This window comes from Elgaria multicarinata, chromosome 14 (genome assembly GCF_023053635.1).
Source record: "Elgaria multicarinata webbii isolate HBS135686 ecotype San Diego chromosome 14, rElgMul1.1.pri, whole genome shotgun sequence".
NCBI classification, from domain to species: Eukaryota; Metazoa; Chordata; class Lepidosauria; order Squamata; family Anguidae; genus Elgaria; species Elgaria multicarinata.
In genome coordinates, this window is record NC_086184.1 from 33,732,433 (window position 1) to 33,759,725 (window position 27,293).

The 27,293-nt window shown below is 55.2% G+C and overlaps 2 protein-coding genes across 4 annotated transcripts in view; one reads left to right on the top strand and one right to left on the bottom strand.

Annotated features, from left to right (window-relative positions):
- COG4 (component of oligomeric golgi complex 4) overlaps nucleotides 1-7,293 on the top strand; it is a 34,230-nt gene extending 26,937 nt beyond the window's left edge. Inside the window, exons 12-19 of the mRNA XM_063140931.1 lie at nucleotides 788-953; nucleotides 1,718-1,780; nucleotides 2,678-2,794; nucleotides 3,671-3,763; nucleotides 4,548-4,631; nucleotides 5,536-5,637; nucleotides 6,545-6,673; nucleotides 6,984-7,293. Of these exons, the coding sequence (XP_062997001.1) occupies nucleotides 788-953; nucleotides 1,718-1,780; nucleotides 2,678-2,794; nucleotides 3,671-3,763; nucleotides 4,548-4,631; nucleotides 5,536-5,637; nucleotides 6,545-6,673; nucleotides 6,984-7,118 (889 nt within the window). The 3' untranslated portion in view covers nucleotides 7,119-7,293. The remainder of the gene's footprint in view (nucleotides 1-787; nucleotides 954-1,717; nucleotides 1,781-2,677; nucleotides 2,795-3,670; nucleotides 3,764-4,547; nucleotides 4,632-5,535; nucleotides 5,638-6,544; nucleotides 6,674-6,983) is intronic.
- Nucleotides 7,294-9,217: 1,924 nt separating this feature from the next.
- Nucleotides 9,218-27,293, bottom strand: part of FCSK (fucose kinase) — a 31,427-nt gene continuing 13,351 nt past the window's right edge. For all 3 annotated transcript variants that reach the window (XM_063141527.1, XM_063141528.1, XM_063141530.1), the window contains 17 exons: nucleotides 26,897-26,977; nucleotides 26,630-26,749; nucleotides 25,857-26,028; nucleotides 25,284-25,411; nucleotides 24,755-24,856; nucleotides 22,855-23,025; nucleotides 22,523-22,593; nucleotides 18,294-18,658; nucleotides 17,186-17,396; nucleotides 16,271-16,437; nucleotides 15,722-15,949; nucleotides 15,086-15,229; nucleotides 13,789-13,908; nucleotides 12,164-12,351; nucleotides 11,204-11,303; nucleotides 10,124-10,347; nucleotides 9,218-9,866 (listed from right to left, as the gene is read on the bottom strand). In XM_063141527.1, coding sequence (XP_062997597.1) covers nucleotides 9,741-9,866; nucleotides 10,124-10,347; nucleotides 11,204-11,303; nucleotides 12,164-12,351; nucleotides 13,789-13,908; nucleotides 15,086-15,229; nucleotides 15,722-15,949; nucleotides 16,271-16,437; nucleotides 17,186-17,396; nucleotides 18,294-18,658; nucleotides 22,523-22,593; nucleotides 22,855-23,025; nucleotides 24,755-24,856; nucleotides 25,284-25,411; nucleotides 25,857-26,028; nucleotides 26,630-26,749; nucleotides 26,897-26,977 — 2,718 coding nt within the window. In that variant the 3' untranslated portion in view covers nucleotides 9,218-9,740. The remainder of the gene's footprint in view (nucleotides 9,867-10,123; nucleotides 10,348-11,203; nucleotides 11,304-12,163; nucleotides 12,352-13,788; nucleotides 13,909-15,085; nucleotides 15,230-15,721; nucleotides 15,950-16,270; nucleotides 16,438-17,185; nucleotides 17,397-18,293; nucleotides 18,659-22,522; nucleotides 22,594-22,854; nucleotides 23,026-24,754; nucleotides 24,857-25,283; nucleotides 25,412-25,856; nucleotides 26,029-26,629; nucleotides 26,750-26,896; nucleotides 26,978-27,293) is intronic.

Below are 27,293 nucleotides of genomic sequence, written 5' to 3' on the forward strand. Positions count from 1 at the left end.
GTGGCTGAAGCCTTTCTCCTCCTCCTCCTCCTCCTGTGTCTGCCCCCTTCAAACTTAAAGGAGAGGTGGTGTTTGTATTAAACAGCAAAAGGTGTGCTGAACTGCCCCCTGCCCCCCTGCTGCAAGTGCTTTTCTTCATTCCATTTCCAGATTGGAGCCATGCAGGGAGAACAGTGCCTGGAGCACCCCACTGTGCGGAGCGGGAGGAGGTTCAGGGCTTCCCTCCTGCACGCTCCTGCCCACCTCCAAAGGGAGTCCACTGCAGGTGAATGGGGCAGACTTTATGTCCTGCTCTGCAAAGTCAATCTCCACAGGCAGATGGCCCCTGGTTTCTTTATACTGCAGAACTATGGACTGCTGGCCATTTCCTGCGCAGGTGGGCCTGTGCCTTTGCAGAGTCCTGCCTTGGCATGCAAGGAACAGAGGCTCTCTTAGCGTGGGTGGTCAAGCACCTCAAGGGCGTTCCTGTGCAAGAGAGCAGAATGCCACTCACCTGAGCCTCCAGAATGATTCCTGAAATGTTTGCTTTTGCCCTTCGCCTGTCCTCCTTAGGTGGGGAATGTGGCGTGGCCATGCTCTGATGAGCACCTGGCCAAGGGCTGGTTAGGAGCAGGACGGCAGGCAAGAGCTAGATAGGGCTGGGGGTGTCCACAGCACAGCCATGAAGCCCGCAGGCTGTTCCTGGTAGCCCAGCCAGGACTGCTGTGGGCTGGAAGAGGTTCGCTCTCTCAGGGTCTTGTCTTTGGCAGCCTCCAACTCTTCTCTTGTCCCCTTTTGCCTTCCTCAGGGAGGTCCTGTGCAACAAGCTCAAGATGGGCTTCCCAGCCACCACTTTCCAGGACATCCAGAGAGGGGTGACGAGTGCCGTGAGCATCATGCATAGCAGCCTTCAGCAGGGCAAGTTTGACACGAAAGGCATCGAAAGCACGGATGAGGCCAAGCAGTCCTTTCTGGTGAGTTCAGCAGGGTTGCACAGGTAGGGAACATGGGGAAAGTATGGGAGCACGGCGGGACTTCTCAGCCAGGGTGAGAAGGGAGGGCTGTTTTCAGCAAGAAGCACGGATGACATGAGCATTCGGGCGAAGGCCGGACATTTTGCCTCTTCGGTCTACGTGGGGGAAGGGGGGAGGCGCCTCCCGTCATGCAGCCCTTCCTGTGGCTCATTTTCTGCCCGTTGCTTTTGGGGTCTCTTGGCTCAATCTTGCAGTGAACGGAGTGGAAAGCAGATCCAGGTAACTGGAGAGCGGGGGAGTGTGGGCACTTCCTCCCTTCTGGTGATGGAGCTCCTGGTGCTCTCAACTGGCCCCACATGGCATTCCTCACTCGCTGATCATCATCTCTCTGGGGTTGAGTGGAGTTTGTGTGACGGGGCGGGGGGGGGGGGCACGGATTTGTCCAGCCCTGCCCCCTTCCCACCCACTTCCCCTGCAGGGGATGCGTGCTCGTCTCTCTCCGGTTTCTCATGTAGAATCCCTCTTCATCCTCACTCCCTTCAGGGAACAGCTTCTGCCTGAGGAATGTGTGGCGAATAGCCCAGGCGGCATCCGCGACTAGCAGGTCTCGGGAGAGTTTCTGTCTGTATGGCCCTCCAGTTCCAAGCTTTTGGCTGCCTGCGGCGAATCTCCTGTTTATGAATCTTGTGGGGGAGCAGGGGGAGCCACAGTGGATTGTAATCCTGTGTGTGTGTGTGTGTGTTATTTTGTTTGTTATTCTTCAGGTGACATTAAACAATGTGGAGGTTTGTAGTGAAAACATCATGACCCTAAAGAAGACCCTGGAGGTACTGTTTGCAAAACATCCACCACTGATTAAAAAGAACCGACTTCAGGCCATCTTGTCTATCGCTCTCTGCCTTTGCGAGTGTTGTTGTTGTCACTAATCTTAGCATCATCATTATTATTTGCACTCTTTAACTCTATATAGATGACTTGTTTGGTTTACTCAGATTAATTTTCTTGCTAAAATGAGAAATAGATTCTCTTCATCTAGATTGGGGGTCCTATTTTGTTTTGCTGAATTTCTAGTTGCCCCGTTTCCCAACAGTTGTGGGCGGGAAGCCCAAATAAACTCAGGGGTTCAGGTTGCCCCATACGTGCTTTACCTTTGCTTTTGAGAGTTTACACGGGGTGAATTGCTTCCTGCTCCGCCTGCTGCATTCGGGAGGTGAAGAAGGATGTGCTGTCAGTAAAGTCCACTGTTGCCTCCTTAGATACTAACCCCCCCTTACATTGATGTATTCGTTCATCCATTGCTATGCCACTGAATAGCCGAAGCGCTCTGGGCGGTTGCACAGCGCCTATGAAATGCTGGGCTCTTGCCTATCCATGAAACCATATCCTGAGTGATGGGTTGAGCAGAGAATGGGATGGGGGGGCTTTCTGCACATTAGATTAGGGTCTAGCTCACTCAGCTGTACGCTGGTCACCTTGGGGGCCCTCTCTGAACCAAGGGGTGACTCATTCATGTATAAGCAGGGGGGAGCTGCTGCTGCTGCTGCTGCTACTGCAGCCTTGCCCTGCTTTTCCTGAGCTGTAGTGAGTACTGGATAAGCCTGTGTTCATTTTTCACCGTTCCGTAACCCGCTGTGAATGGCTTGCCCTGTTTGCTATTGAGGCAGTGGCGACCTAGCTTGGAAAGTCGTTTTCTCAGTTGCCCCTGGATTTGTGCTTCCCCGCAGAGTGATTGTGCGAAGCTACTGAGCCAGGGGTTTGGGGGTGAGCAGGCACGACCCAAGCTCGACAGCTGCCTCTCTGACATGGCTGCCGTGTCCAACAAGTTTCGTGATCTGTTGCAGGTAAGCTTTTCCCCCGCTTGAGCATTGCTTGTAGCCGCGTGATCTATGATGCGAAACATCTGGAGGGCTTCCTTTCACTGGGCCTGCAGAACACTTGCCGGCACCTCAGGGTCAGCTCCAGACCATTGGAGAAGTGCTCCGAGGGGAAAGCAGCGGCACGCTGTGCTTCCCATTGCCAGGGGGGACCAGGGGCTGGGGGGCTGGACCCGGGCTGTAAGGTCAACGTGACGTGGGCCATCCCCAGGGAGTCCTGACTCCGGCAAGCCTCCTTGGGACACGAACGAAGCAGGAGAGCTGGGGTTGGAGCTTTCCGGAGGAGGCAAGTTACTGAGCAGCCAGGGAAGATGTAGGGCAGCAGTGATCAGCAGCTCAGCTAGTGCGCCCTGGGCCTCTTCATCAGGTCATGAGTAGCAGATCAGGCTGCGCACGGCTGACTTGGCTGGCCAGATGCCAGGACTTGATGTACAGGCAGCTAGGGCTTGAGTCCTAACTCCCGAGTAGCGCCTGCCAGAGTCATGGCAATCCAGATGCACCTGCTGATGCCCCCTCCCTGAGCTGCCCTCTCTCGGCTCCAAGGCTTCCCAGGTGTGTGCTGCGTCTAAGTGCAGGGGCCGCGGTGGTGGGCTTCTCCCTCCCACGCCCAGAGGCCAGTCCTCCTCTGCAGAGTGTGTCTCGCAGCAAATGTTGCAGCCCAGGTGTGTGCATTGCCAGACTCCTGGGTCCCCTGCAGGCGCAAGCGGTCCCCCTTCTCCCTGGTCCAGGGGGGCTCCTGTGTTAGGAACTGCACTGGCTGCGAATGTGCAAATGGGCCAGCAGAGGCTGCCGACACCTGGGAATTGGGCTCCTGACACTTATCTTCTCCTGCCCTCCCCTCAGGAAGGTCTGAACGAGCTCACAAGCTCAGCCGTCAAGCCCCAGGTGAAGCCCTGGATCAACCTCTTCCTGTCTGTCTCCCATAACATCGAGGAGGTGAGCCCAGCTGTCTGCACAAAGGGGCTATGGGCACAGAGGCCTTCTGCCTCCCCCTCGGGGCCCAGGCTGCATTTACGCTACAGATCTGACCCCATTGAGTTCACTTCTTCTGCCATGGTTTCTCCCTCAGGATCCAGCGTACATCAGGGAACCTCTCCCCCTACCTGAGCCCCTTCACACACACACACCCAGATCTTCTGAAAGGGCCCCGCTCCATGTGAAGTGGGAGCAAACTGAGCTTGTGGGGAGGCTGGGCCTTGAGAGCCACCGCCCAGAGGAGAGGCCTGGGCACTTCCCTTCTGGTTTTAGGAAAACCTGCCTGGTGCCCTCCAGATGAGGTGGGCCTTTGGGAGCTGAAGGGTTAACGGCTGGACCAATTCTGACTGACATGGGCCAGACTGCATTGCCAGTTGTGTTCAATACTATGTGTTTTTAACATTAATGTTGCTTTTATTGTGGTTTATGGTGCCTCAAACGCATGGAGAGATGGAGTAAGAAAGTGCTGGGAATTCTGCAGGGGAAAGATCTGGTCCCTCCAGGACCAACCACTCTTCCTCGTTCAGTTTGCTGTCTAGGCAAAGTGCCTCTGACATAAAGTCAAGGGTACGTTGCCTCAAACCTTCAGGCTGCTGGAGCGGCTCCCCAGTAAGAGAAGGGGAGAATCGCAATGGGACTGCAGGTAGACCCTGCAGGTGCTGATAAAAATGCATGCCTTCAACGTCCAAGGGTATAGCCAGAGGGAAGGAGCCAGGACCCAACCTGCATTCTACTCCTGTTTTAGGAAGAGTTCAATGACTATGAGGCCAATGACCCCTGGGTTCAGCAGTTCATCCTCAACCTGGAGCAGCAGATGGCAGAGTTCAAGGTGTGTCTAAGGCCCTGATGCATTCGTCATGTTAGATCTTAGTTGGAGGCCCTTTGCAAATCCTGTTCAGGCTTCATTGCCAAGTGGAAAGACACCCCCCTCCTCCCCAACCCTGCACAAAGGGGCGACTTTGCCTGGACTCACTAGAGCCTTTTCTGCAGGGCCTTTGCCTGGACTGCTGATTGGGGAGGGGGAGTTTGCTGCTCCCTGAGCAGCTGAACCTCTGGAACAGAGCGAGCGAGCTCTCGCTGATGGGAAGGGGCCTCCTTGCTGAGTGGCAGAGCCCCAGTTCTGCAGGCGGAAGGTGCCCAGGCCCAGCTCTGGCAGTGGCAACGGGTGTGTGTGTGTGGCTCGCTGCCAGTCAGGAACCAAGAGCAGTAGCTCCCCAAGCCTGGTGCGAGGCGGCTGCTGACGTCCTCTTCCGGACATTCTTGCACTGGGGAAGGGGTTGAGGAGCTGCCACCATCCAGGGCTTGCTGCTCTTCCCCTGCCTGAGGAGAGACATCCCTTTGGCTTCGCCTTTGTGCTACACGCTCCGTTCTATGAGACGGTCCAAGGCACACCAGGCGTGGGGGCCTCCGCCTCCTCCTCCTCCTCCGCCTCCTCCTCCGCCTCCATTTGCTTGTGTCTGGCTGCTCTGCTCATCTCCACTCTGGGGCCATCCTGCCGCTGCCCTAATCCTAGACCAGCCCCAGGCCCCCTTGGCAACTCAACTTCTGGCAGGCGTATTCTGTTGCCCACAGCCCCAAAGGTGACCAGCGTAAGAGCTGAGCCCCCTAAAATGACCTTTGGCCGTAGTGAGTGGGTCCACCCACCCGTTTGGCAGTTGTACCTACATGTGCGGGGGGGGGTGGATTGTTGCCCCCACTTGCCTTCCTGCCAAGCCCTTCTTTTCCGCCTGCAGGCAGGGCTGTCGCCAGTGATCTATGACAGTCTGACCAATCTGATGACCAGCCTCATTGCTGTGGAGCTGGAGAAGGTCGTTCTCAAGTCCACTTTCAGCCGGGTAAGGAGAAGCTGCGTTCCAGCCTTCATGGAAGGAGCGAGCAGGATCCTCCCCCAGACTGCTTCCAGGAGAGGCTGGGCTTCCTGCGACAGGCATGGGGAGCGCTCTTTCCCCCACCTGCGCGCGTCATTGAACAATGTTGTTGGTGAGATGGGGAGCCGCAAGGCCAGGGCACGAGACCACGGCATTTTCTGCCTGTGTGACCAATGCTACTCCAACGGCTACCTCCCTGCTTTCCTTTCCCTGCCTTTGGTGAAAAGGAGCTTGAGCTACTCTTCGTAAAAGCCTTACAAGCCAGGTCAGGGGTCAGCCAGAGCTTTGAATGGTCTGGACTTCTCCGCCTGAGCAGCGTGCTGCCGCTCTTCTTGATCCTTCCAGAGTGCAGGACACAGAGGGGTTGGACTCGATGGCCGTATAGGCGTCTTCCAGCTCTACTATTCTAGGCTTCTGGCGCCCAGGCCTTTTCTCTGCTCCTTCTTTTCAAAACATATCTAATCTTGGATCCTAAATGAATTACACGGGTTATTCTGTGCAGCAGGCTTTACATAGGTGACATTTAATGTTCCCAAAGTCTCGAGTTTCTCGCTCTCAGGAAGGAGAAGTTTGGGGTGTGGCCCATTGTGCCGTCCTTTCCATCCCATCCCCCTTAAAAGGGGCTGCACCTTCATCCCCCTAGGTTTCCTTCTCTGTGTATTCCTGGTACTTGGAAGAACAACAAACATTCCAAATGGTTTGAGAGCCTGAATCTTGTGAGCAGAATAAATACTGACGGAGAGAAAATAGGCTTAATTCGCCCCCTTTATTCCAACGGGGTGTGTGTTTGACTTTGTTTTGCTTAGCAGATCGGTTGCTGAACTTGCACAGCACAAGCTCTGAGGCATCTCTGTCGCTCCTTCTGTTTCCTCAGCTCGGTGGGTTGCAGTTTGACAAGGAGCTGCGCTCCCTGATTGCCTACCTCACCACAGTCACCACCTGGACCATCCGCGACAAGTTTGCCCGGCTCTCTCAGATGGCAACCATCCTCAACCTCGAAAGGGTGCGGCCCGCCGTCACTCCCTGGGCGTTGGGCCACTGCTTAGATTAGAGGGAGGCCCAGGTGCTGCCATTGCCCCTGGAATCCTCCCGCATCCCACAGCAGTGAAAGGGGAGAGCGGTTGTGGGTGCGCATCAAGGGCGCCGTGCTCTTGGCCCTCGTGGCCCTCAGCACCAGCACGCGCCAGTCAGGTGGACGGCTGTGGCAGCTGTGTTCGGTGCCTTCCAAAGCGATGCAGCACCGGCTCTTCTTGCGTTCTTCTGTCCCTCTGTTATTCTGCCAGTTTAATAATCTCTTTCCCTCTTCCTTTTAGGTAACTGAGATCTTGGATTACTGGGGACCCAACTCTGGCCCTTTGACGTGGCGCCTCACGCCAGCTGAAGTCCGCCAAGTGCTGGCTCTCCGGATGGACTTCCGTAGCGAAGACATCAAGCGCCTGCGCTTGTAGCTGAGCCGGGCCATCTCTTTCTGTGCACAGGCGGGAGCTCCGCTCTGTGCTTTCCTAAGATGGCCCAGCACACTCCTTGGGACTAAAGGGAAATGCTGACCTTGCCCACTGGGATCTCTGATATTGAAATCACGCGCTCTTTCATCTAGAGCAGGCATTAAACCAACCTCTCTCTGCCGGATTTCTGCCTAGTGAATGTCTAATGCCACATAAAGTGTCTGAAGGTGGCCTCCTCCAGCCTGCTGGTTTGGTGAACGGTGGCCTGGTAAAGGGCATCGCCTGCTCTGCTACAAAGGAGGCAAGTGGGCTGCGAAGACAGCGGAGCCTCCGAGCCGTCACCCTCCTAGTAAAGCCGCCTATAACAGCACCGCCACTTTCTGCAGGTGTCTTTGCTAGGGCTGGGGGGGGCTCGGGCTTGGTGTTATCCATGTAGGCATGCAAGCTATAGCATTCATAGTTCCTTATGAGAAGGGGGAAATCCCCCAAAGTGCCTAAGATAATAGAAGCATAGAATAGCAGAGCTGGAAGGGCCCCACAAGGCCATCGAGTCCAACCCCCTGCTCAATGCAGGAATCCACCCTAAAGCATCCCTGGCAGATGCCTGTCCAGCTGCCTCTTGAAGGCCTCTAGTGTGGGAGAGCCCACCACCTCCCTAGGTAACTGATTCCATTGTCGTACTGCTCTAACAGTCAGGAAGTTTTTCCTGATGTCCAGCTGCAATCTGGCTTCCTGTAACATGAGCCCATTATTCTGTTTCCTGCACTCTGGGAGGATCGAGAAGAGATCCTGATCAGAGATGAGAGATATTAATTCAGGCATTTATTTCTTTGCTGTTTCTTACAATAAGGAACTGGTTCTCTTTTGTCAGTGGAGCAGTGGCGCTTTCTGAGAAACTGCCAGTTCGGAATGCGTTGGGCAAACTTCAAGACCTTCTGTGGTGCTTTTGGAGGCTTCCCTCGAGTTCTTCTCTGGATTTGGCGGTGCTCTCTCGTGTCCGATCTCTGCAATGATGCCGGCACCTGGGCATTTCTACGTGCTCAAGTCAGCAAGCGGCAACTGTAATTGCCGAGTGACGGCTGCTGACAGCTTGAGCTCATCCTTCTGTGCACGTGGGGCTTCAGCCACTTTTCTCCCTTTGGCCATAATATTTTGTGGCAGGGAAGGTCCTTGCAAGAAGTGTAAAGGTACAAAAGACTGCTAGAACCTCTTGGGGCCCTTAGGGAAACCGCCAACCCACATGATGCTCGCTCACCTGGGAATTGTGGTCTAACTCGGGGGAAGGCAACTTGGTGCCCTCCAGAAGTTGTGGGGTGTTTCCAGACATGGCTCCTTCCACTAACCATCAGAAGGCACTATTCTAGATTAACTGTGTTGTTTTCTGGTTTAAAAAGGGTGGACTAAATAGTGGGAAATACGTAGATATGATGAGAAATTGACGTTTGCCCCCCCCCCCCCGTAAAATTTTATGAGTAAGGTGGGGTGATGGTGCCCCATGTGGAAGCACCTCTAGAGTAGAACGCCCATTGGTCCCAAACAGCATGGGCATTTGTTGGGGATTATGGGAGTTGCAAGTCTAAAATACCTGCAGGATACCAGGTTCCCTACCCTTGGACTATCTAATAGCCCACATCCAAAACTCCTCTGGCTGTTGAGTCCCCTGGTAGCTTTCGTGCTACACTTGTGTTGGAAGTGCTGCTTTGAGCAGTTCTCGTGAGTGGCTGCTCCTTCCCAAGTGAACGAAGCCTGGACCCCCCCCCCCAACCTGAGCCCAGGGTGGTGAGCTTGCCCTGCTCCAAATCAAGGGCCATGTGGCATGTGCCCGCTGGGGACACGCCATGGGCACAGGTCTGCATGATGCTGTTAGGGACGTTGCCGGTGGGATGTGGAAAGTGGAAACAGGCAAGTCAGAAAAATTTACAGGTGCAGTAGTGGGAAATGCCCAGCACGATGTTACATGGACAAGAATTCAATTTTGGAAAGACACTCCTTTTGATATGAACTGCAAAGGGTTTTCCCCAAGCAGGTCTTTCCCACACGTCCAAGTGACTTTGCTTAACCACAAATGTTCAAAATATTGGGTACAACCCAGCAAAAGCTAGCCGTGCCTCAGTCCCTTTTAATAGTTTCCAATGGAATTCAATCACAACTCACTCCTGCTGGATTAGGCCCACTAAGTATTGAGATGGTTGCAGGAAATAGTAAAACTCGGAGAACGTGAATCTCTTGAGGATATCTATATTAGCTTTCTAGTTATTTCATTCCATAAAAAAAATATGTCCAGGAACCTCTGCATAAGATCCCTGAAATTGCCATCATTACCGTGGCTCTCGTGCCCTGCCTGAGAGCTTTCGAAAGGCGTCTGCTTGGGAAAGAGGGTGTTGGCCTAGATTCTAGTCTGATCCAGCAGGCCTCTTCCTAGGCTCTTAAGAGGCCTGACAGGTGTATAGGCTCTTTCCTTTGAGCCAGACAGCTACTGATGCCAGAGGCCTCTTGGGATGTGTTCCTCCCATCACCCCACCCCACCCCTGCAGTCAAACAGGGCAGGAGTGCATGGAAACAAAGCACAGGTTCTTCAGCCAGTGAGCTGTTTCATCCCTAGAGAAAAGTTGTTGTACAGGCCTCCTAGCAGGTTGTGGGCTGGGAAAGCTGCAGTGCTGCTTGCTCTTGCTGGAAGTCCTCCTCCAGAAGCTGCATTTGGAAGCCAGCTGTGTCCACCTCCACCGTGTGGATGCTGAAGTTTCCCAGGCCCTGAAAGGAAGGGATGCAATCAAACCTTTAGCTGCAGCACAAATAGAGGGGGACTCCTTATGGAGCCTGGTGGGCCCGCCAGACAGGTAAGCAGCTGCTCCTCTCCTTGCATGGTATGAGTGCTCACCTCCTCCTTCCATTCTTTGGAAGGCTTGCACCTTGGCTGCCTGAACCCCAAGCCTGCAAAATGTCCATCTCTGATTTCTATAGGAAGGCAGACATGGATGGACATGAACTTGTGAGCCGTTTCACGTCACCTCTGTTTCTGCCAGGATCCTCTGCAAGGCCTCCTTCTTCCTGGGCTCCTTAGTTAAGATGTAGAGGAAGCCGCCACCTCCAGCGCCAGCCAGGCTCTGCCCATGGACATATGGCTGCAGCACCTCCATCATACGCTGGACCGCCAGAGGCTCACAGCCAGGTGCCATCTTCTTCTTCTGCAACCAGTACTGATCAATACACTTACCCAAAAGAGCCAGGTTGCCTGCATTGGAAAGGAAGAACAGTGAGAAGCTATGGGTTGGATCCTACTTAGCCATACAAAGAGGCCCATTGAAATCAACGAAACAAGCTAGCAAAACTAACGTAAGTCCCACTGATTTCTGGATCCAGCGCAATGAGGCTGATCGCTAGAGCACCAGCACATCTTACAGCAGGCTGCTGAACCTCTCTCAGCATGGGGGCCAAATTCCATTTTGGGGACGCTCCTAGGGGTGGGAGTAGCTGAAGGCAAAAGGAGCCAACATACACCCTCGATACCAGCTGGCTGCAGTTCAACCTCTTCCTGCCAGTCACTAGGCCCTGGGAGAGGCAGCTCCGCCTCCTAGGATGCGGGGAAGCCGTGAAACCAGCAGACTATTGGTGGTTCAGGGAAGGAGGTGTGGCCATCTGGGGAGGGCCAGATTTGGCCCCCTGAACCACCATTCTGTAACCACCATGTTGCGTCCCCTTTCCTCATCAGACCTGCCATCGCTGCTGCTCTCAGAACGGCCCTGGTACTTGTGGGGCTCCTTCCTCCTGTGGGGCTCTTCAGCCCCCTCCCTGCAGACAAGGAGGTCTGTGCAATCTGACCGACCTTCCTCAGTGCCCACAGCAAAGGTCCACAGTAACTCTGTTCCCCAGGCTGTCTATCCTCTAGGAAGAGGGGGTCTGCAGGATCCCACTGGACAAGGCCTGTTCCTGGAAATCCCTAGAAGGGTCATGGAACAGGATGGCAGCTGCCTGCTGATGGTGTCAGGGCGGAGCTCCCGTAGCCTCTCCTGTGCCCAGCCCTACCCTCCACCCTTCTGCACTATGGCCTCTGCCTGTGGGCAGAACAAGGTGGCGGGCGGGGGCTGTACCTTGCTGAAGAGCCTGGGCGCACTCCTCTGCGTTCTGCACGAGGGCGTGGGCGTTCTGCACGAGGGTGGGCAGCCTGGCGTACCAGTTCCTCAGAACATCCTGCAAGAAGCAGCGGGAGTGAAAAGAGGATCATTTGCTACCTTGTGGGTGGTGCTGATTTAAACAGGGCAGCTTTGGAGGAACAGGGTTTCAGTGCAACTGCCACACCTCCCCTTGGGCAAAGTGCCCTGCAGAAATACTAGCATCCGCATGTGATCAGAGGCTGCCGAGAGCCACGGGCTCTCGCACTGGGAACCCCAAAGGTCTGTGTGAGGCCGGCCCAGGCGGAGAGCCAGCAGGACTGCAACCTGGAGGAAAGCACTCTCAGGCCCCAGGCCGCCCCCACTCCCTGCCACGGCACGGCTGGACAAGGAGGCCTGGCAAAGAGGCCTGGTTGGGGCTGGGACTCCCGGATGCCAACGACTACCCTCAGCGCAGGATCCAGGCCGTGTTCCTCAGCCTGCTCCGACAGCCAGACACGAGGAGTGCCCCGTGAGCAAAGCTGGTCCAGAAAGCTACCGGTGGCCCACTGCTCTCCCGAGAAGAGGACATGGCCACTGCCACCATGTGTGAATCTGCCACTGGATTCTGGGTAGCGCTTACTTTCTCAAACAAGGAGTGCTGGGGCTCAAGCCCTTTCTGTTTAACGCCACACACAAGCAGCAGCACAAGGAAGAGCTGAGGGCGGGCGGGCGGAGCGCAGGACACAAGCAGAGCCTTGGGAATGACTGCTTCAAGTGCCCTGCGGTGGCGGATCCGGGCCATGGAGGCCTCGTGGCCTAGAAGGTTCCGCACTGCTGATATAGACCATTCCTCCTCCATGAATGTCTCATCCATCCAGTTATGAGTGAGGCACGTGAGGCGCACCTCCCTGCTCTGAGCCATGACAGCACTTCCAACCATCCACCACCTCACTCTACCTGGAGCAGGTTGCGGGCGAGACGGGTCTTTCCAGTGTACAGCAAGAGCAGGTGCTCGTTCAGGGTGTGCAGGAAGCCGTCCGGAGTGGCCAGCCGCTCCACTTCCACTTTCAACGGCAGCTGCGCCTTTGAGCGCCCGATCTTGAGTGCCGGCATCAGCCCACCAACCTGGTCCTGCCACCCACCGCCTGCAAGGAAAAGCAACGGGCTGAGGGAGGGAGCTGGCTCGTTTACCTGTTGCTACAAGAGGCTGGGAAGGTCTCAGTCCCAGGAAAGGACAGAAACTTCTGGGGTTAGGAGCTCTCCAGCACTCGGACTGGCTGACGCCGCTGAGCCAGAGGAGAATAGGAGGGTGCCAGGGGCGGGGCGGGGCACGAGGGCCTGGCTCTTGCCCCAAAGGGCGGCAGGGGCTGTACAACATCAAGGTCTCGAACCCTTTTCAGCCCAGAAGTGGGCGGGGCCAATGAGGGCATTTTCCCACCAAGCCTATGAAATGCAGCTCCGTTCTAGGCAACTCTGCTCAGGAGTAAAACCCCCCAGGGCCACAGCTCTCCAGGCGCCAGCAGCTCAGGGCTCTGTGTGGCACTTAAACGTTAATTGCCTTTAAACAGTCTCTTATTCCTGAATAGAGATTACGGCAAAAGAAGCTTGTGGGCCAGAAGGGCAAGGCCAGGGGGCCACGTCCGGTCCATGGGGCAGAGGGTCCCCATCCCTGGGTTAGCCCTCCCTCCAGAACTCTAACATTTCCCACTTTCTACACACACCCCAAATCCCCTGTGGCCATTTCAGAAAAGTGGGTGGAGCATCTGTTGGCCCCCAGGGCTCCGAATCCCCCCAAATCCCTCTGGAACATAGAGTTTAGTGGGCCACTGGAGAGGAAGGCTGAAACCGTGGGGAGACACCCTTGCCCAGGGCTCTGCTGTTCCTGCTACTAAGACAAGGGGAGGGGTCTAAAAGAGCTGGGGGGGGTGAGAATGCTGGGCCCCCCAGGAAGACCAAATTTTGGGGAGGGGGGACTTGGGAAGTCATCAAGGTCAGCCTACTCTACTTCAGCGGGCTGCTATGAGGATAAAATGGCAGTGGGGGAGGCAGGGCCCCAGGCACGCGACCTGACATTCCTTCCAAGAAAGGTGGGAGACCAAGGTAATAAATAAGAACATGGCAGAGAAAGAAAATCCTCCCTGCATTGCACATTCCTCCATCAAAAGTTGCAGTCAAGCGTGAGGATGTTGGTAGAGCTTTATGCACATGACAAAAACATCCCCAAATAGAGGGAAATGGCCTGTGGTGCATTTCTAATCACAGCAGCAAAGTGAGCTGGAAACATTTCTACTAGTCTTGATCCAGAAGAGAGAGAAAATCCCCCAAAGGGGCCGCTGTTAATATTGCATTTGGGGGCTCTGAATGAGTCCGGGCAACGGGGAACAGAGATGTGGCTGAAGTAGGAGGCGGCACCATCTTCTATGGATGTCTGTTTTTGCTACCCACCCACAGGCTTCAAGTCAGGGCACATATGCATCTAAGTCAGCCTTCTTGCTGGCTGGGGGATTATGGGAATCGTAGTCCAACAGATCTGGGGGGGCACTAGTTTGAGGAAGGATAATCTAAGCACATACATGTCTTACCTGTAGTGAGGACTTGCTCCAAGTGTAGCACATCATGGATCAGGGACTCTACGCTGGCAGAGTGCCCCGAGGCCCGGTACAATGATGCCATCACAGCACCAGCCAGGATGCTGCTGGTGCCTGTGGAAGAGAACAAATGAGCACCAAAACGGACGAGGTGGGGGCCACTGGCACGCATCCTTCCCTGATAAAGCCTCCCCCACCCGGGGCTCCACGGCACCAGACCTGAGGAGCATGGAGGGCGTGCTCTTGGAGCAGGTGCACACCGAGCCTCCTGCTCAGGGCTCTGCCGCGAGCCAGAAGAATGGAAGAGCTGCCTGGAGCTGAAGCCAACCAAAGGTGGCTGACTCCCTCTGGAAGTTCCTCAGCGCCATCCTCACTAAGCGCCCCGGAGGGTCCCGTCCCCCGTTAATTTGTCCAGCGATTCGACTGGAGCCCATAGGCATATTTGCAAGTTGGCTGCCATAGGCGACGCCCCTGTAACCAACATGGCTGCCATTGTGGCCACGCTGAAACAACCACATTGTAGAATCGCCTCTTCTACCCCCTCCTGCAAGTCACTCATGAAAACGCTGAACAGCGCAGGGCCTAGGAGAAAGCCCTGCAAACTAATTAATTTCCACAAACCACCAAAATAAATCCTTGTAATGTTAAATTTTTGATTGATCTGTTTTAAATATTTCTATGCATCTGGCTTTTACCACCAAAGGCAATCCCAGGGAGGTGCGCAAAAGATTATACCAACAATATAAAATCACCATAAAAGTATTTATTTGAAATATTAATATCCTTCCTTTCTGAGGACAGACTGCCGAGGTGGCTGACAAAAAACGAGAACGAATGTGTAAGAACATGTACGAAGATGCTTTAAAAAGCAGCACTGGCTTTTTAGACAGTGGTGGAAAATGCCCCTTCCTCAGGCCTCAGATGTTGAGTTAGTCCTCCAAATTCATAGGACGGTGACCCCTAAATTCATCACCCTAACTTTCAATCCCAAACCCTCCCCTCTGCCAGCCAACTCTCCCCCGCCCTTCTCTCTCCTCCCCAGGATCAGCCAAGGTCAATCCAAGCTGGTGCCAGGCCGAGCCTTGCCCTCTGGCTGTGTCTTCTCAGCCTCTGTGGACTGGGGTCACTCACTGGGCACAAGCACCCCTTCCTTCCAGGGCATCTCAGGCTTCCCACAGAACTCTCCCAAGGGCTATTTCACTCTCTTTCTTCTGGCAAAGTCTGAATGTTCCTCTGTAACATTTGGTGCTACAAGGGACATCAAACACGCGCAGGCCATCAAGGCACCTACCCAGCCCCGATCCATGAGGCAGGCGAGACCAGGTGCGGAGCTCAAAGCCGCCCCCAAAGCGCTCCCTCAGCTGCTCCCGCAAGGCCTTCTGGGAAGAGAGGTCCACGACTCCAGCACAAATGAAGGCTGCTTTCAGCAATGCTCCTGGAAGGAGAGAGAGGCTGTGAAGGGAGGCCAGCAGGGCCCTTGCCCATGAAGGCCCCCCACACAAGGGACTGCCATGGGCCCAGGGTCTGCAGTGTTGGGCGGGATTGCAGCCAGGATGACAAGGCAAGCCACGCTGGGCCCATTCAAACAGGAGCACAGCAACACTGGAGACAGCCTCCTGCCGAGCCCGCGCCTGGGTCCATTTAGCCCAGGATGGTCAGCCTTGCTTGGCCGCGAGGGCTCCCCAGGGTTGCAGGCAAGATAGTGGAGCTGCTGCTGGGCCTTCTCCGTGTAAAGCAGGGCACGGCCACTGAGCCACGGGCCCCTCCCCAAGCCTCTCCCGCCTACCCTGTCCGCGAGGGTGGCGCGTCACTGCAACGCAACGCGCCCCTTTGCTGGCCTCTTGGGGCCGCCATCCCTGCCGGCAGACGGAGTCCAGCTGGGGTCCTGCACCATATTGTTGCCGGAAGGCGTGGCTCAGGCGCTCACCTGGTGCCTGAGGCTGGCAGTGATCCCGCAAGTCCTCCAGGTTCCGACACATGAGCTTCACCACCACCTCTCCCTCGAGGCCTCCAGAGGCGCTGACCAGCTGCAACTCCGGCTCTGCAATGCGCTGGGCCCGGGCGCCAATCGGCCTGCACCCATCCACGAGGACGGCCAGGTCCACCACCGCCCCTCCGTGCTCGTATGTGATGGGGGGAGTGTCGCTCCAGCCACCTGAGAAACAGGTGGTCAGAAGTAGCTCCCTTAGCCGAAGAGGGGCAGTCCCAGAACACCTGGCCTATGACCCAGCGCAACTCCGGGGGGTGGGGGTGTTACAAGGGACCCCGGACCACAGGACCTTTATACTACTGCTGCTCCTGGCAGATCCCGGGCTTTGCTCCTGCCGTTGGGTCGCCCCCTCTGAGCAGTCTGATGCAGGAGCAAAAAGGCCGGGGCCTACGGGCTTGCCCTCATCCCAGGGCTCCAAGCGGGCGAGAGCACTCCCAGCCTGGGCAATTCCCAAGCATTCCCCAAGCGGAGGGGCCAGCCACTTACCAGAGAGGTCAATTCGAGCAGGACACTCCACCGTCACCCAACAGCCCATGGGGGGCAGCGCAGCGGGGCTGAGGCTGATGAAGCGGCAGGAGGACATCACCGCCTGGCGGATGAGGATTTGCGCCGCCCCCTCATAGTGCCGGGCGGCTCGAACCAGCAGGATGGGCCTGCAAGAGCCCAGGAAGGAGAGATGGCGGTGCCTTGCCTGTGCTGTGGCAGCCGAGCCCTGCACGAGAGCTCCTCGCCTGCAGAGGCCTCTCGGCCCTCCCAGAAGCCTTCCTGCGAGGCATGTCCCCTTGCCCCTGTGCTGCCAGTGGGGCTGGCCCAAGGCCTCCCAGAGAATCCCCAGGGAGGATCCTCGCCCGCTTGATCCCTCCCACCAAGGCATCCTGGCTCTGCCCTCCTGGGCGAGTGGACCACGCTTGGGAAGTGGCCACTAGGATTGGGCCTCGACCCAGGAGGGGAGCTCACTGCTCCCGTCGGCCAAAGCAAACAGACAACAGTGGCCCTGTGGGCACAGGAAGCAGCTGCCTCCGGCCAGGCCTGCCGACCGGCTGGAGCCCTCCTGGGTCTCAGGCAGGAGGAGGAGGAGATGATGGAGGAGGAGGAGGAGGGCCCCTCTCCCTTTCCACTGAAAGTGCTGCCAGGGGCTAACCGGGAACCCACCTGCCGCCCACGACGGTGGCCTGGGAAGAGGAGGTCGGTCCACCAGGAGCAATCCTGAGGGCCTTTGGGGGCTCTCTCCCTCCCTGCTGCAAGTGAGTGAAGGGATGGTGCAGTGCTCCTGGCCAAGCCCACGGCCCTCGTGTGGATGTTGCAGAGCACGAGGACAGGAGCGGTGCTGCTCAGCAGGCCTTGTCGGGGCCATGCTGTGCCCCCAGGCAGCCCCCCCCTCCCACCCCTCGCCCCCAGTACCTGTCCAGCCACTTCTTCCTTTCCACAGCCAGTTTCTTGACGCCCTCAGAAATGCTCCCCCTCTCAAGGTGCCGGAAAGCAGAGGCCCAGGCCACGTTGGCTGCGGGGCCGCTCCGTAAGCCCCCGTCTCCTTTGGCCATGCAGCCCAGGAGGTCAGCGATGCAGGCCAAAGTCCGAGCAGCAACCCCCAGATCCTGAGCAGTGGATGCAACTGCGAAGCAAGGGAGTCAGGTCAATGCCTGGAAAGCTGAGCTCCATGGGAACTCACTTGGGTTCCTCTGCAAGAGTGCTCCAGCCCCGCCTCACGGAACGATGCTTCCCAGGCTGCATTAGTTATGGGGTGAGACAGGGCCATCCTCCTGAAGCCTGTTGGAATTCCCAGTGAAGACAAAGGCCAGGTGTCTCCACCATAGGGGAAAGCATGGGGGTGGGGAGAAGAGAGAACAAGCAAGAGGTGCCTTTCTGGGGAGAACATCCATGAGAGGGCATGCAAAGAACCATGCACGAGACCCGCCATTCCACAGTTAGACACTGGACAGGTGGAGGGCCCCCAGGCCTTCCAGTGTGCAGATGAAGATGAGGCACAGGCAATGTCCTTGAGAGCAGGACAGTCAGGGCTTTCTTCAGGGCCCTCCCAGCCAGAGGACACAGGCCTGCTATCATCCCCTGGCTCAAAGGAGGAGTGTCTGGCAGAACTTCCATCTCCACAGGAGGGTTGGAGCCAACCACACAACAGGTCTTGTCAGCCTATGTAAAGCTTCAGTTGGCTTTAGCTCCCCACAGAGGCAACATCTTTCTCAGTAGAAGAGACTTCCAGCCAGCAGGCACTATCCTACTTTCTCCCTGCCTTGCTCTTGCTACCAGCTTCTCCTGTGAACCTCAGGGGACCACAGAAGGGGACAGAGATGCAGGACCTCCAGGGTGCCAGGAACTGTGTGAATTAATGAAGCAGATTCCAGGGCTTTCCTAGATTGGAAGAATGCAGTAACAGGGAGGCGAGGAGCAGGCAGGCGGGTGGAGGTGCACCACAACCTCCCTCTCCTCACCACCACCACCTCTCTCTCTCTCTCTCACACACACACACACACACACACACACTCACACTTACCATGGTCCAGCGTCTTCAGCATGGGCTCGTGGTAGCCCTCAAGGGCAGCTGAGCGGAGCAGAGGTAGCAGGCTGTAGTTGCTGTGCTCCATCAGTACCCTGCGGGTCTTGCTCTGTGCCTGCAGGAAGAAGAGGGCCTTGCGGGAGGCCAGCTCCGCCTCCTGGTCCAGGCACTCCCGCAGCTCCTCCCAGGACATGCGCCATGCCGATCGCCAGCGCTGCAGCTGCCCAGCCCCTGGGCAGCCCAAGAGCCACAGGATGTCTCCCAGTGCCAAAGGCGCGGAGGGGTGGAGCACAGGGAAGAGGCGGGCACTCAGCAGGCAGCGGCTGCTCGGGGAGATGTCGGGGCTCCAAAGGTCTTGGCTCCTGGTCAGTGGGAAACAGGGATGAAACAGGTCAAGAGCGCAACGGCGGCCTGGGCCACATCCAAGGGCAACAGCCTGCAAAGGAACTGGCGGGAGCAGGAGGGCCGTTTTCCTGCTCTCGGGAAAGAGGGCTCCCGGCTCCACTGCAAACTGCCAACAAAACGGCCATTTTTAATGGCTGCGTCCATGACTTAGACAAATCCCTTCCCCCCTTGGAGAAAGCACCTGATACTTTAGGAGCTAGATTTTTAAAAATTGTTTAATTTGCATCATTTCTAAATTTGTAATATTCATTATTTGCAATAATAGGAATTAACATGAAAGAAGTTAAATAAATAAATGTGACTACATCATGTGTGTGTATAGGGAAATTATTTCTGTTACTTTTAAACCTTTGTAAAATTACAAATATGTCCAAGTATGAACTAAATTGCACATGGGTTGGATCCAGGATCTCCCTTTCTCAAGAGGGTCTCTGCCCACGGAAGGTTCTTCCACCCGATTTTGGGGGAATCCTCCTCCCTCCCACACCACAGCTCACCCCATTCAGTGGGATCTCCTGACTCGGTGTAGCATTTCTAAGGGGCTGGAGGGGCTCAGAAGTGCTCTCCTGCCATTAGGTAAGAACCTAAAAAGAGCCCTGAGGCTAGATCAGGCCAAGGGCCCATCTAGTCCAACACTCTGTCCACACAGCTGCCTATGGGGAAACTCAGAAGCAGGAGAGGGGTACAACAGCATCTCCCGCCACTGTTGTCCACTGGTGTGCATAGGCATACTGTGCCTGATATTGGAGGTAGCGCTTACTTGGCCATCAGGACTAGCAGCCGTTGAAGGCCTTCAAACCCACCATGAAAGCCATCCAAATGGGTGGCCATCACTACATTGCGTGGTAGCAAATTCCATAGTTTAACCTTGTGCTGTGTGAAGAAGACCTTCCATTGGGTTCTAGTATTATGGGAAAACTCCTCCCCATTCACCTTCTCCACATCATGCATAATTTTGTACATCTCCATCATGTCTCCCTTCAGTCGCCTTATCTTTAAGCCAACAGTACCAGCTGTTGTAACCTTTCTTCATGGAGGAGTTGCTCCAGCCTCTTGATCATGTTAGTTGCCCTTTTCCAATCTACAATGTCCTTTTTCAGGTGCAGCAACCAGAACTGTACACAGATTTCCAAGGATGGTCACACATCAGATTTGTATAACGGCAGTTTGATTTTGGCAGCTTTATTTTATTTTCAACTCCTTTCCAAATCATGCCTAACATGGAATTTGCCTTTTTCGCAGCAGCTGCACTCTGGGTCAACATTAACAAACTAGATTAATGAACTAGCTAAGAGTGGGCTAGACAGAACAACTATTATTTGTTCCTGACAAATCCATGTTGGCTTCCAGTAATCACTGCATTGATTTCAAGGTGTTTACAGACTGACTTCTTTATAATCTGCTCCAGAATTTTCCCAGGGATGGATGTCAGACTGACTGGTCTGTAGTTCCCAGGTTCCTCCTTTTTGAAGATAGGGACAACGTTAGCCCTCCTCCAGTCGTCCGGCACCTCACCCATCTTCCATGATTTTGCAAAGATAATATACAGCAGTTCTTAGAGTTCTTCCACTAGCTCCTTCATTACTCTAGGATGCAGTTCATCGGGCCCTGGAGATTCAAGGAAATTAGATGTTCCTTGACCATTCGTTTATCAATCTCAAACTGCAATCCTGCCTCCTCAACTTGTGCTTCACTTTTTTCAGGAGGGTCATAGACCCGCTTTTGGGAGAAGACTGAGGCAAAGTAGGAATTGAGCACTTCAGCCTTTTCTTTGTCATCTGTTATCAATTTGCCATCCTCATTAAGCAGTTGAACCACCATTTCTTTCCTCTGTCTTTTACTACTCACGTATCTGAAGAAAGCCTTTTATTGCTTTTAGCATCCCTCGCTAATCTCAGCTCATTCTCAGCTTTAGCCTTCCTGACGCCATTTCGGTACTTCTGTGCCACCTGTCTGTACTCTTCTTTTGTAGCCTGGCCTTCCTTCCACTTCCTATATGTATCCTTTTTTGTTTTCAGGTCAACTCTAAGCTTTTAGTGGAGTCACATTGGTTTCCTCTGTTGTCTTCTATCTTTTTTCCTTGTGCTGAAGTGTTCTTATTTCCTCTTGGAAACATGATTTAATGATGTCTTTTGAGTTCCATTTGAGCCTTCTGCTCCAACAATTGCACCGAAGTCAGCTCAGGTGTTTCTGAGCACCCTGATCTTGCGGCTAAAGAGGCCACAACAGAAACCACAAGTGCAAACACAAAATAGAACTGATAAACAAATTGCACTGACAAAACCAAAATCGTAAACCGTGTGTGTGTGAGAGAGACAGAGAGAGAGATCTATGCAACGGCACATACAGCAGCAGCGACCACCTGATCCCCTTTCCGGGCCCAGTCCTTCCTGGCTTGGCACCTGAGGGAGCTCTTGGAGGAGGGGGCGCCATAGCTGCCATAAACGGAGTTAAGTGTCAGTCTTCTTTCTTTGGGCGGCAAAGGTCAGGGACGCGGGAGACGGCATGCGCGTGTGGAGGACATGCTCAGTAGAAGTGCGCTTGAGCTCTGCATCGGGGCCTCTGCAGCTTGTAGGGTTTGTGAACGCGTTTTGCAGAAAAACATTTCTCGTAGGTTGAGCGTGCAGGTATCCCACTTATCACAAAACAAGCGGGACAACTTTGCAACCGGCAACACCTTAAGCAAGAAGCTGACAAAAAGACAAGAACAGATCCGCCTCCCCAGAAGGTAGGAACTATTCTCAAATGAATGTGATGAAAAGACCTAGAGCTGAACCTGTGTCACGATCCGGGGCACGGGTGTCAGGGTCCTTAGGCAGGAACGCCGGGACGGACGGAGACGGAACCAGCTTGGGCGGTTGGAATACTGGTGGAGCAAGCTGGGAGCAAGGCACAGGTCTCGGGTGGCAGAGTCCAACAGAGAGCCAGAGGCAGGAGGCAGATCCAGGAAACAGGCACAAGGCCAGACACAGGTTCAGAATCCAAGCAGGGGCCAGAGGCAGAAGAGAAGTCCAGTCAACAAGCAGGCAAGGTCCAGGCAGGGATCAAGGCAAGAGGTAGAGTCCAGGAGGAACAGAGTCCAGACAAGGGCCAGAGGCAAAAGTCGATGGTCAAAGGCAAAGCAAGGTTCAGGCACGTACCAGGTAGCAAAGGGGCCAGAGGCAGAGGCGTGATCGAGACGAGCAAGAGGTCCATCAAGGCGAGGGAAGATCCGAGGTAGCAAATGGTCAGGAACCGGCTGCACGAGAGACCGTGTTGCTGTGGCAAAGGCTGAAGGTGAAATGCAGCTCTTATATAGGCCTCTCCTGGCAGCTCCCAGCTGTTCTGTATGAGCCCACCTGGGAGTGCCTGCTGGTCTAGGCCTGAACCCTGCAAGGCTTTACCAGCCAGGGCTCGCATCCTGCGAAGCCCTGTGGCTGGTTCTATGGAAAGCTGTCACCAGATGGTGCTGCAGGACAGGACAGATCCTGACAACCTGACTTCTACCAGAGTTCCATGGCACACATTGTGCGTGCGTAACATTCTTGTGGTGGTGAGTGATACACACACATATCATGTTGGTAGATCTTTTACAATCTCGGTTTTGTGACTACAATAGAATTACCATTTGTATCACTACCGGGTCTTGCATTTTTGGTGTGAGACACTCAGTATGGGTTTTTCTATCCAAGGAGGCAGAGCACAGCTCCATTGTATGAGGAACAGAAGACCGAAAGCATTAATTAATTAATTAATTAATTGAAGGTTTAAAAAACCACTTTGCCGACAACAGATGGGGTGCCAAACCACTCGCCAATATGGACTGGGACATGGGCACATACCGTATTCCAGTCCTGAGGAACAACACCGCCCACGGCATGTTCAGGTAGGTGCCATTTTCCTCTGCTGGACTCTAGGGAGAGAACAGGGTCAGCTTTTGGGTGTCACAGAAAGGGAGAAATCAGCAAGAGAGGAAATATATTTGGTTAAGGGGGTCCCGGGGTCCTGGGAGCCTCAGGCCATGCTCCGAGGAGAACCCTCCCTTGCAAGCACGGGAGAAGGGCTGCTCTGCACCTCACAGAAGGGAGAAGGAGCAGCGGTGCTTAGGGACTTCCCAGGGATATCCAGGGAGCAGCCAGCCTGGAGAGATGGCATCCCCCTTGCCCATACGCACCTGCCAGTTGTCATGACGCCCACTCAGGGTGAACACTTTGCAGGCAATGTCTCTCAGCCTGACAGTGTGTCCCTGAATGATCACATCCTCAAGCGGATGGCTCTTGAGGGCCACGGAGGATGCCACGTCCAGCCCAGTGAGGAGGCAGCCAGAACGGATCTGCAAGGGGCCCTGGGGAAAGACCATGATGTTTTTGCAGCCACACCTGTTAACCTTGTCCAGAACATGGATCCTTGGGGCCACAGACAACCAGCCGGTGGGTCAAGACAAGACCTTTTGATCCATGAATAGGATGGGTGGCTAAATTATTTTTGGGTATCAGTGTTCCAAGAGATTAGTTCAATAACTGGACAATGGGTTCACCCATCTCCACACCCGGCCTTGCTAAATTTATACAAAGGGTTAGACATCAACCTGCTAAGTAAGGAATAAGTAAGTTATCTATTGTTAGCGACAAGATGGTTGATAGCCAAGCACTGGAAAGGTGATAAAGGGCTCTATATCGAAATTTGGGATCAGAGAGTACGGCAGATCACTCTGTTAGAAAAATGGACTCAAAAGTTAAGGATAGCATGAGGTCAATCAAATGAAGACAAATTTGAAGGGGTATGGAGGAAATCCATCGATTTTGTAAATAAAGCTGAACATGGGAGAATGCCTCCGTCGACGTATATAGTGTTATGGAAAACTTAGGTTTAATGAAAGGAGGTCCCACCCCTAACAAGGGAGAAAGGAAGCATGGTCTGTAAAAGGGTGACCTGGGGTATTAAGCAAATAAATGATTAGTTATATAAAATCCAGGCGAGAAATTAAATTGGAATTGAATGTAAACGTATGACTTATTATTTGACTTATGTAACCAGAACTAAAATAAAATAATAAAATGGAATAGATAGGATGGGTGGCTTGGCTGAGTCCTGCCCTGTTGCCTTGACCCAGAGAAGAGCTGAGAGCCCTATTAAAAGAGTCAGCTCAGACTCTCCCCTGGGGCCTTTCCAAATCTGCCTGCCCATGAAGCATCCACAGACGGGATCCCTCAGGATCCCAAGACATCCCTGGGAAGACCACAGAAAGCAGCACGGGCAGCTTCAGCAGAGGGCGGCACGGAGGGCCCCGTCAATCCACCTTTTGCAAAAGCGGCGGTGAAGCCGACGGGAGAGTCCTTCGCTGCAAGAGGGCCGTCAGCCCTGAGCTGCTCCGGCACCAACACACCACATTCTGCGGAACTGTCAGAAAGAGGGGCTCCGTCTCGTGCTCACCAGACCACAGGGCGCACCATGCCGGTTTGGTCCTCCAAGTAATCAACAGGGGGCTTTACAAAGTGAGCTTGGCTCTTCAGGTCTTGTGCAGCGGAGCAGAGAAAGCCGAGAGAGGGGAGTCCTGGAGAGGGTCAAAGCAGGCCTAGGGACTCTCTTGGCTTCCCAAAAGGGTGTGAGGCACCCTTGCTAATTTCGCCTTTTAAATTATGTACTTCCAATGCTTTTAATGTCCTTGTTTTTACTATCTTCAATACTTGTATACTGCCTTGATGTTTTAGCAAATAAATTAATATACAAATATTGATGATGACGATGCTGCTGGCAGGGCCCAGGTCCAGGCTCAGCCGATTCCTCTGCCTGGAGGCTGCCCAACCAGCCCATGCCTGCTCCTGGCTCGTCCTTCAGCCAACCACAGGCCATGCTAGGTCTGCCTCGCTGCACTGTGGAACCTCATCTGTCCCACAACCTCTCCTGCCCTGGACCTGATCTTGCCAAGCCACCAGCCTTGACCTACATCCTGCCAACCACCTTTGGGACCAGTTCCCACTCTGCATCACCCAGAAACGACCCAGGTACACCAGAAACCGTATGGAGCCCAGGAGCAGCAGAGACGAAGGGTGGCGTCTCCCAGGGTGGCATACCTCCAAGCAGCAGTGCTGAATAACATTCCCAGGCCCCACGGCCACCGCTCCCTCCAAGTGGCTGTTGGTGATGGAGCAACCTTCCTCCAGAAGCTGGGCCTCCTGCACGCAAGAGAAGAGAGGAGGCGGCCACCAGGGGCAGGAGTCTGTGGGCCTGCAGGTGTGCTGGGCAGGCATGGTGAACAGAGCAAGCTCCTCCTCCTTATGGAGGGGGAGTGAAGCTTGCACAGGTGTGGAACAGCATCAGGTGAAAGATGAGGCACCAGCATGGGATCAGCCACGGCCGGCCCTCTGCGCCTCCCCCTCGGAGTGGCGCTTCACCCTCTCGCCTCTTACCAACAAGTTCTACATTATTATAAAGCCTGACTGAGTCGTGGAAAGAGAACCGACGATGCAGAAGAAGCCAATGTCCGCCCATTCCTAACCCCGCCCACCTGTCCTGAGGCCCTGGGGGAAGGCAGCTGGGGCCCTGGGCGCACCATCCATGCAGGAGACTCCATGGCATCTAATGGGGGGGGGGGGTACTTACAGCCACGTGGGAATGTGCCACTTTGCGGAAAGAGCTGCTGTGGGCAGCGTCCGTGTGGGGTGTGAGGTGGCGAATGTGATCACTGGCAGAGCTGGTCAAGTAGTCGTAGCAACCATCAGGGATGTAGGCTGTGAAGAGGGAGGGGCAGCCATGAACACCATGAAGGGAAACGTTGGTCCGACCCATAAGGCCTCCCAAGAAGCAAACACCGCCCTTGTGACATCCAGGCCAAGCGGGACGCCCCTCGTCCAGGAGCACGCCTTTGCCCAGCTGCCAGAGGAACGGGGCCAGTGCCCGGCGCTGCAACACAGCAGGAGTCTGCTCCCAGATAGGAACACTCGCCTTCTCTCCTGGAAGGCAGATGCGAGGACTCCGTTCCGAGGTCAAGCAAAGTGAGCGGGTGAACACGCCCCCATCCCTTGCAATGAGGGAGCCACCACTGCCTGCCCCACCTCATGTTTACCCAGGGCCTTCCTGGCATACGCCCCCAGGTGAGGAGAGGGCGCCCTGCCCCAGAAGGCCAGTCTGGTCAAGCAGCGGAAGCCAGGGGAGGAGGAAAGTTCACAGCTTCACCCATTGTGAGAGGCACTGCGTGGAGCGCCTTCCACAGCACGCTTCGGGCGCTCCTTCGCGCCCCTGCATCCTGGGAGTCTCCGCTGCCGGTCGCCAGGCCCCGACCGTTCACAAAGGTCTCTTCGCTCAGCCCCTGAGCCATGCACAGCAGGATGTCAAAGAAGAGAGACAACTGGGGGGGAGGGGGAGAGAACAGGGAGGAAGTGAAGGAGCCTCCCTTGCACAGACCTATCCTGCTGCTCCCCATGAAGGCCGAGCACAAAACCATCCCTCCGTCGCACTGAGCGCAGAGGCGGTTTCCAATGAAAGAACCTGGAGAGCAGCTGAGAGTGGGGGAGGCGCAGGGCAAGGCCCCAAAGCAGACACGGCCCATGGGGTTGGCTGTTCTGCACGCATGCGTTCCCAAAAGACAGACTTCACACAAGAACCACAGGCCTCTGCCTCCACAGCCAATCCTGCAGGCTGAAACTCTGCCAGAACTAACGCCACCTCCCCAGCGAACTGAAAGGGTACCAAGAGCCCACTCAGGCTGGGAACACCTTTTGGCATTTGGGTGGTCTTTGTTCACCCCCAGCGGGCACAAAACACTGTGGGCCCTCTCCCTGGGCTACGGAGGTGGTGGGAAGGCGAGCATCCAGCCCTAGGCTTCCTGTGTGCCACTCGGGGCTGCTTGCGTCCCCTCTTCCCTAGCCTCTTCCACCCACCCCCCAAGCCCTAGCCTGGGGCAGGTTACCCCAGCCCCCTCTCTGGGGCCTGACCAGGGCCTCCCTCACCTGTATGGCTGGGGCTCCCGAGTCCAGGCCCATGTAGGTGCAGGCGTTGAGCGGGGGAATCACGTGGGTGGCCAGAAGCAGCTCTGCTGTTTCGGAGGAGAAGAAGACAACCCCACACACCTGCAGGAGAGGCGGGGTTGGGTCCTGGGTGGAGAATGTCCTGCCTCACCCCAGCCCCTCTGGGTTGTCCCTGGCCGACGGAGACCCCATTTCCCAGACCACTTTTCTGGGCACAGGTGAACCCAAGGGGCAAAGCGCCCCACTTACCAGGGGGACCTTCCCATCCGGCCGCAGGCATGGCTGGATCTGGTCTTCAGGGCTTTGGTAGAGGATGTCTTGCACAACGGCCTGCAGAGATGCAGCGGACGAGTGTTCATGTGGCCAGTGGCAACCCCGATCCCAAGTCTTTTCCCCACCAGACACCCTCCAGATGTGTCAGACTACAACTCCCATAACCACCACCCCGCCCCCACTTACTTCCCGTGCTATTGGGAGACCTTTCAGGCAATTGGAAAAGGCCGAAGACAGGGTGGGAAAATACAGGAGGGTTAGGGGTGGAGAGTGTCGGCAGGGCCCTTGCTAAAACAAGGCAGGGCGGCTGCCCAACCGACGCCTTGCCTGGAACTGCCCCAACACTCCTAATGGGTGCAGATATATCGCAGGA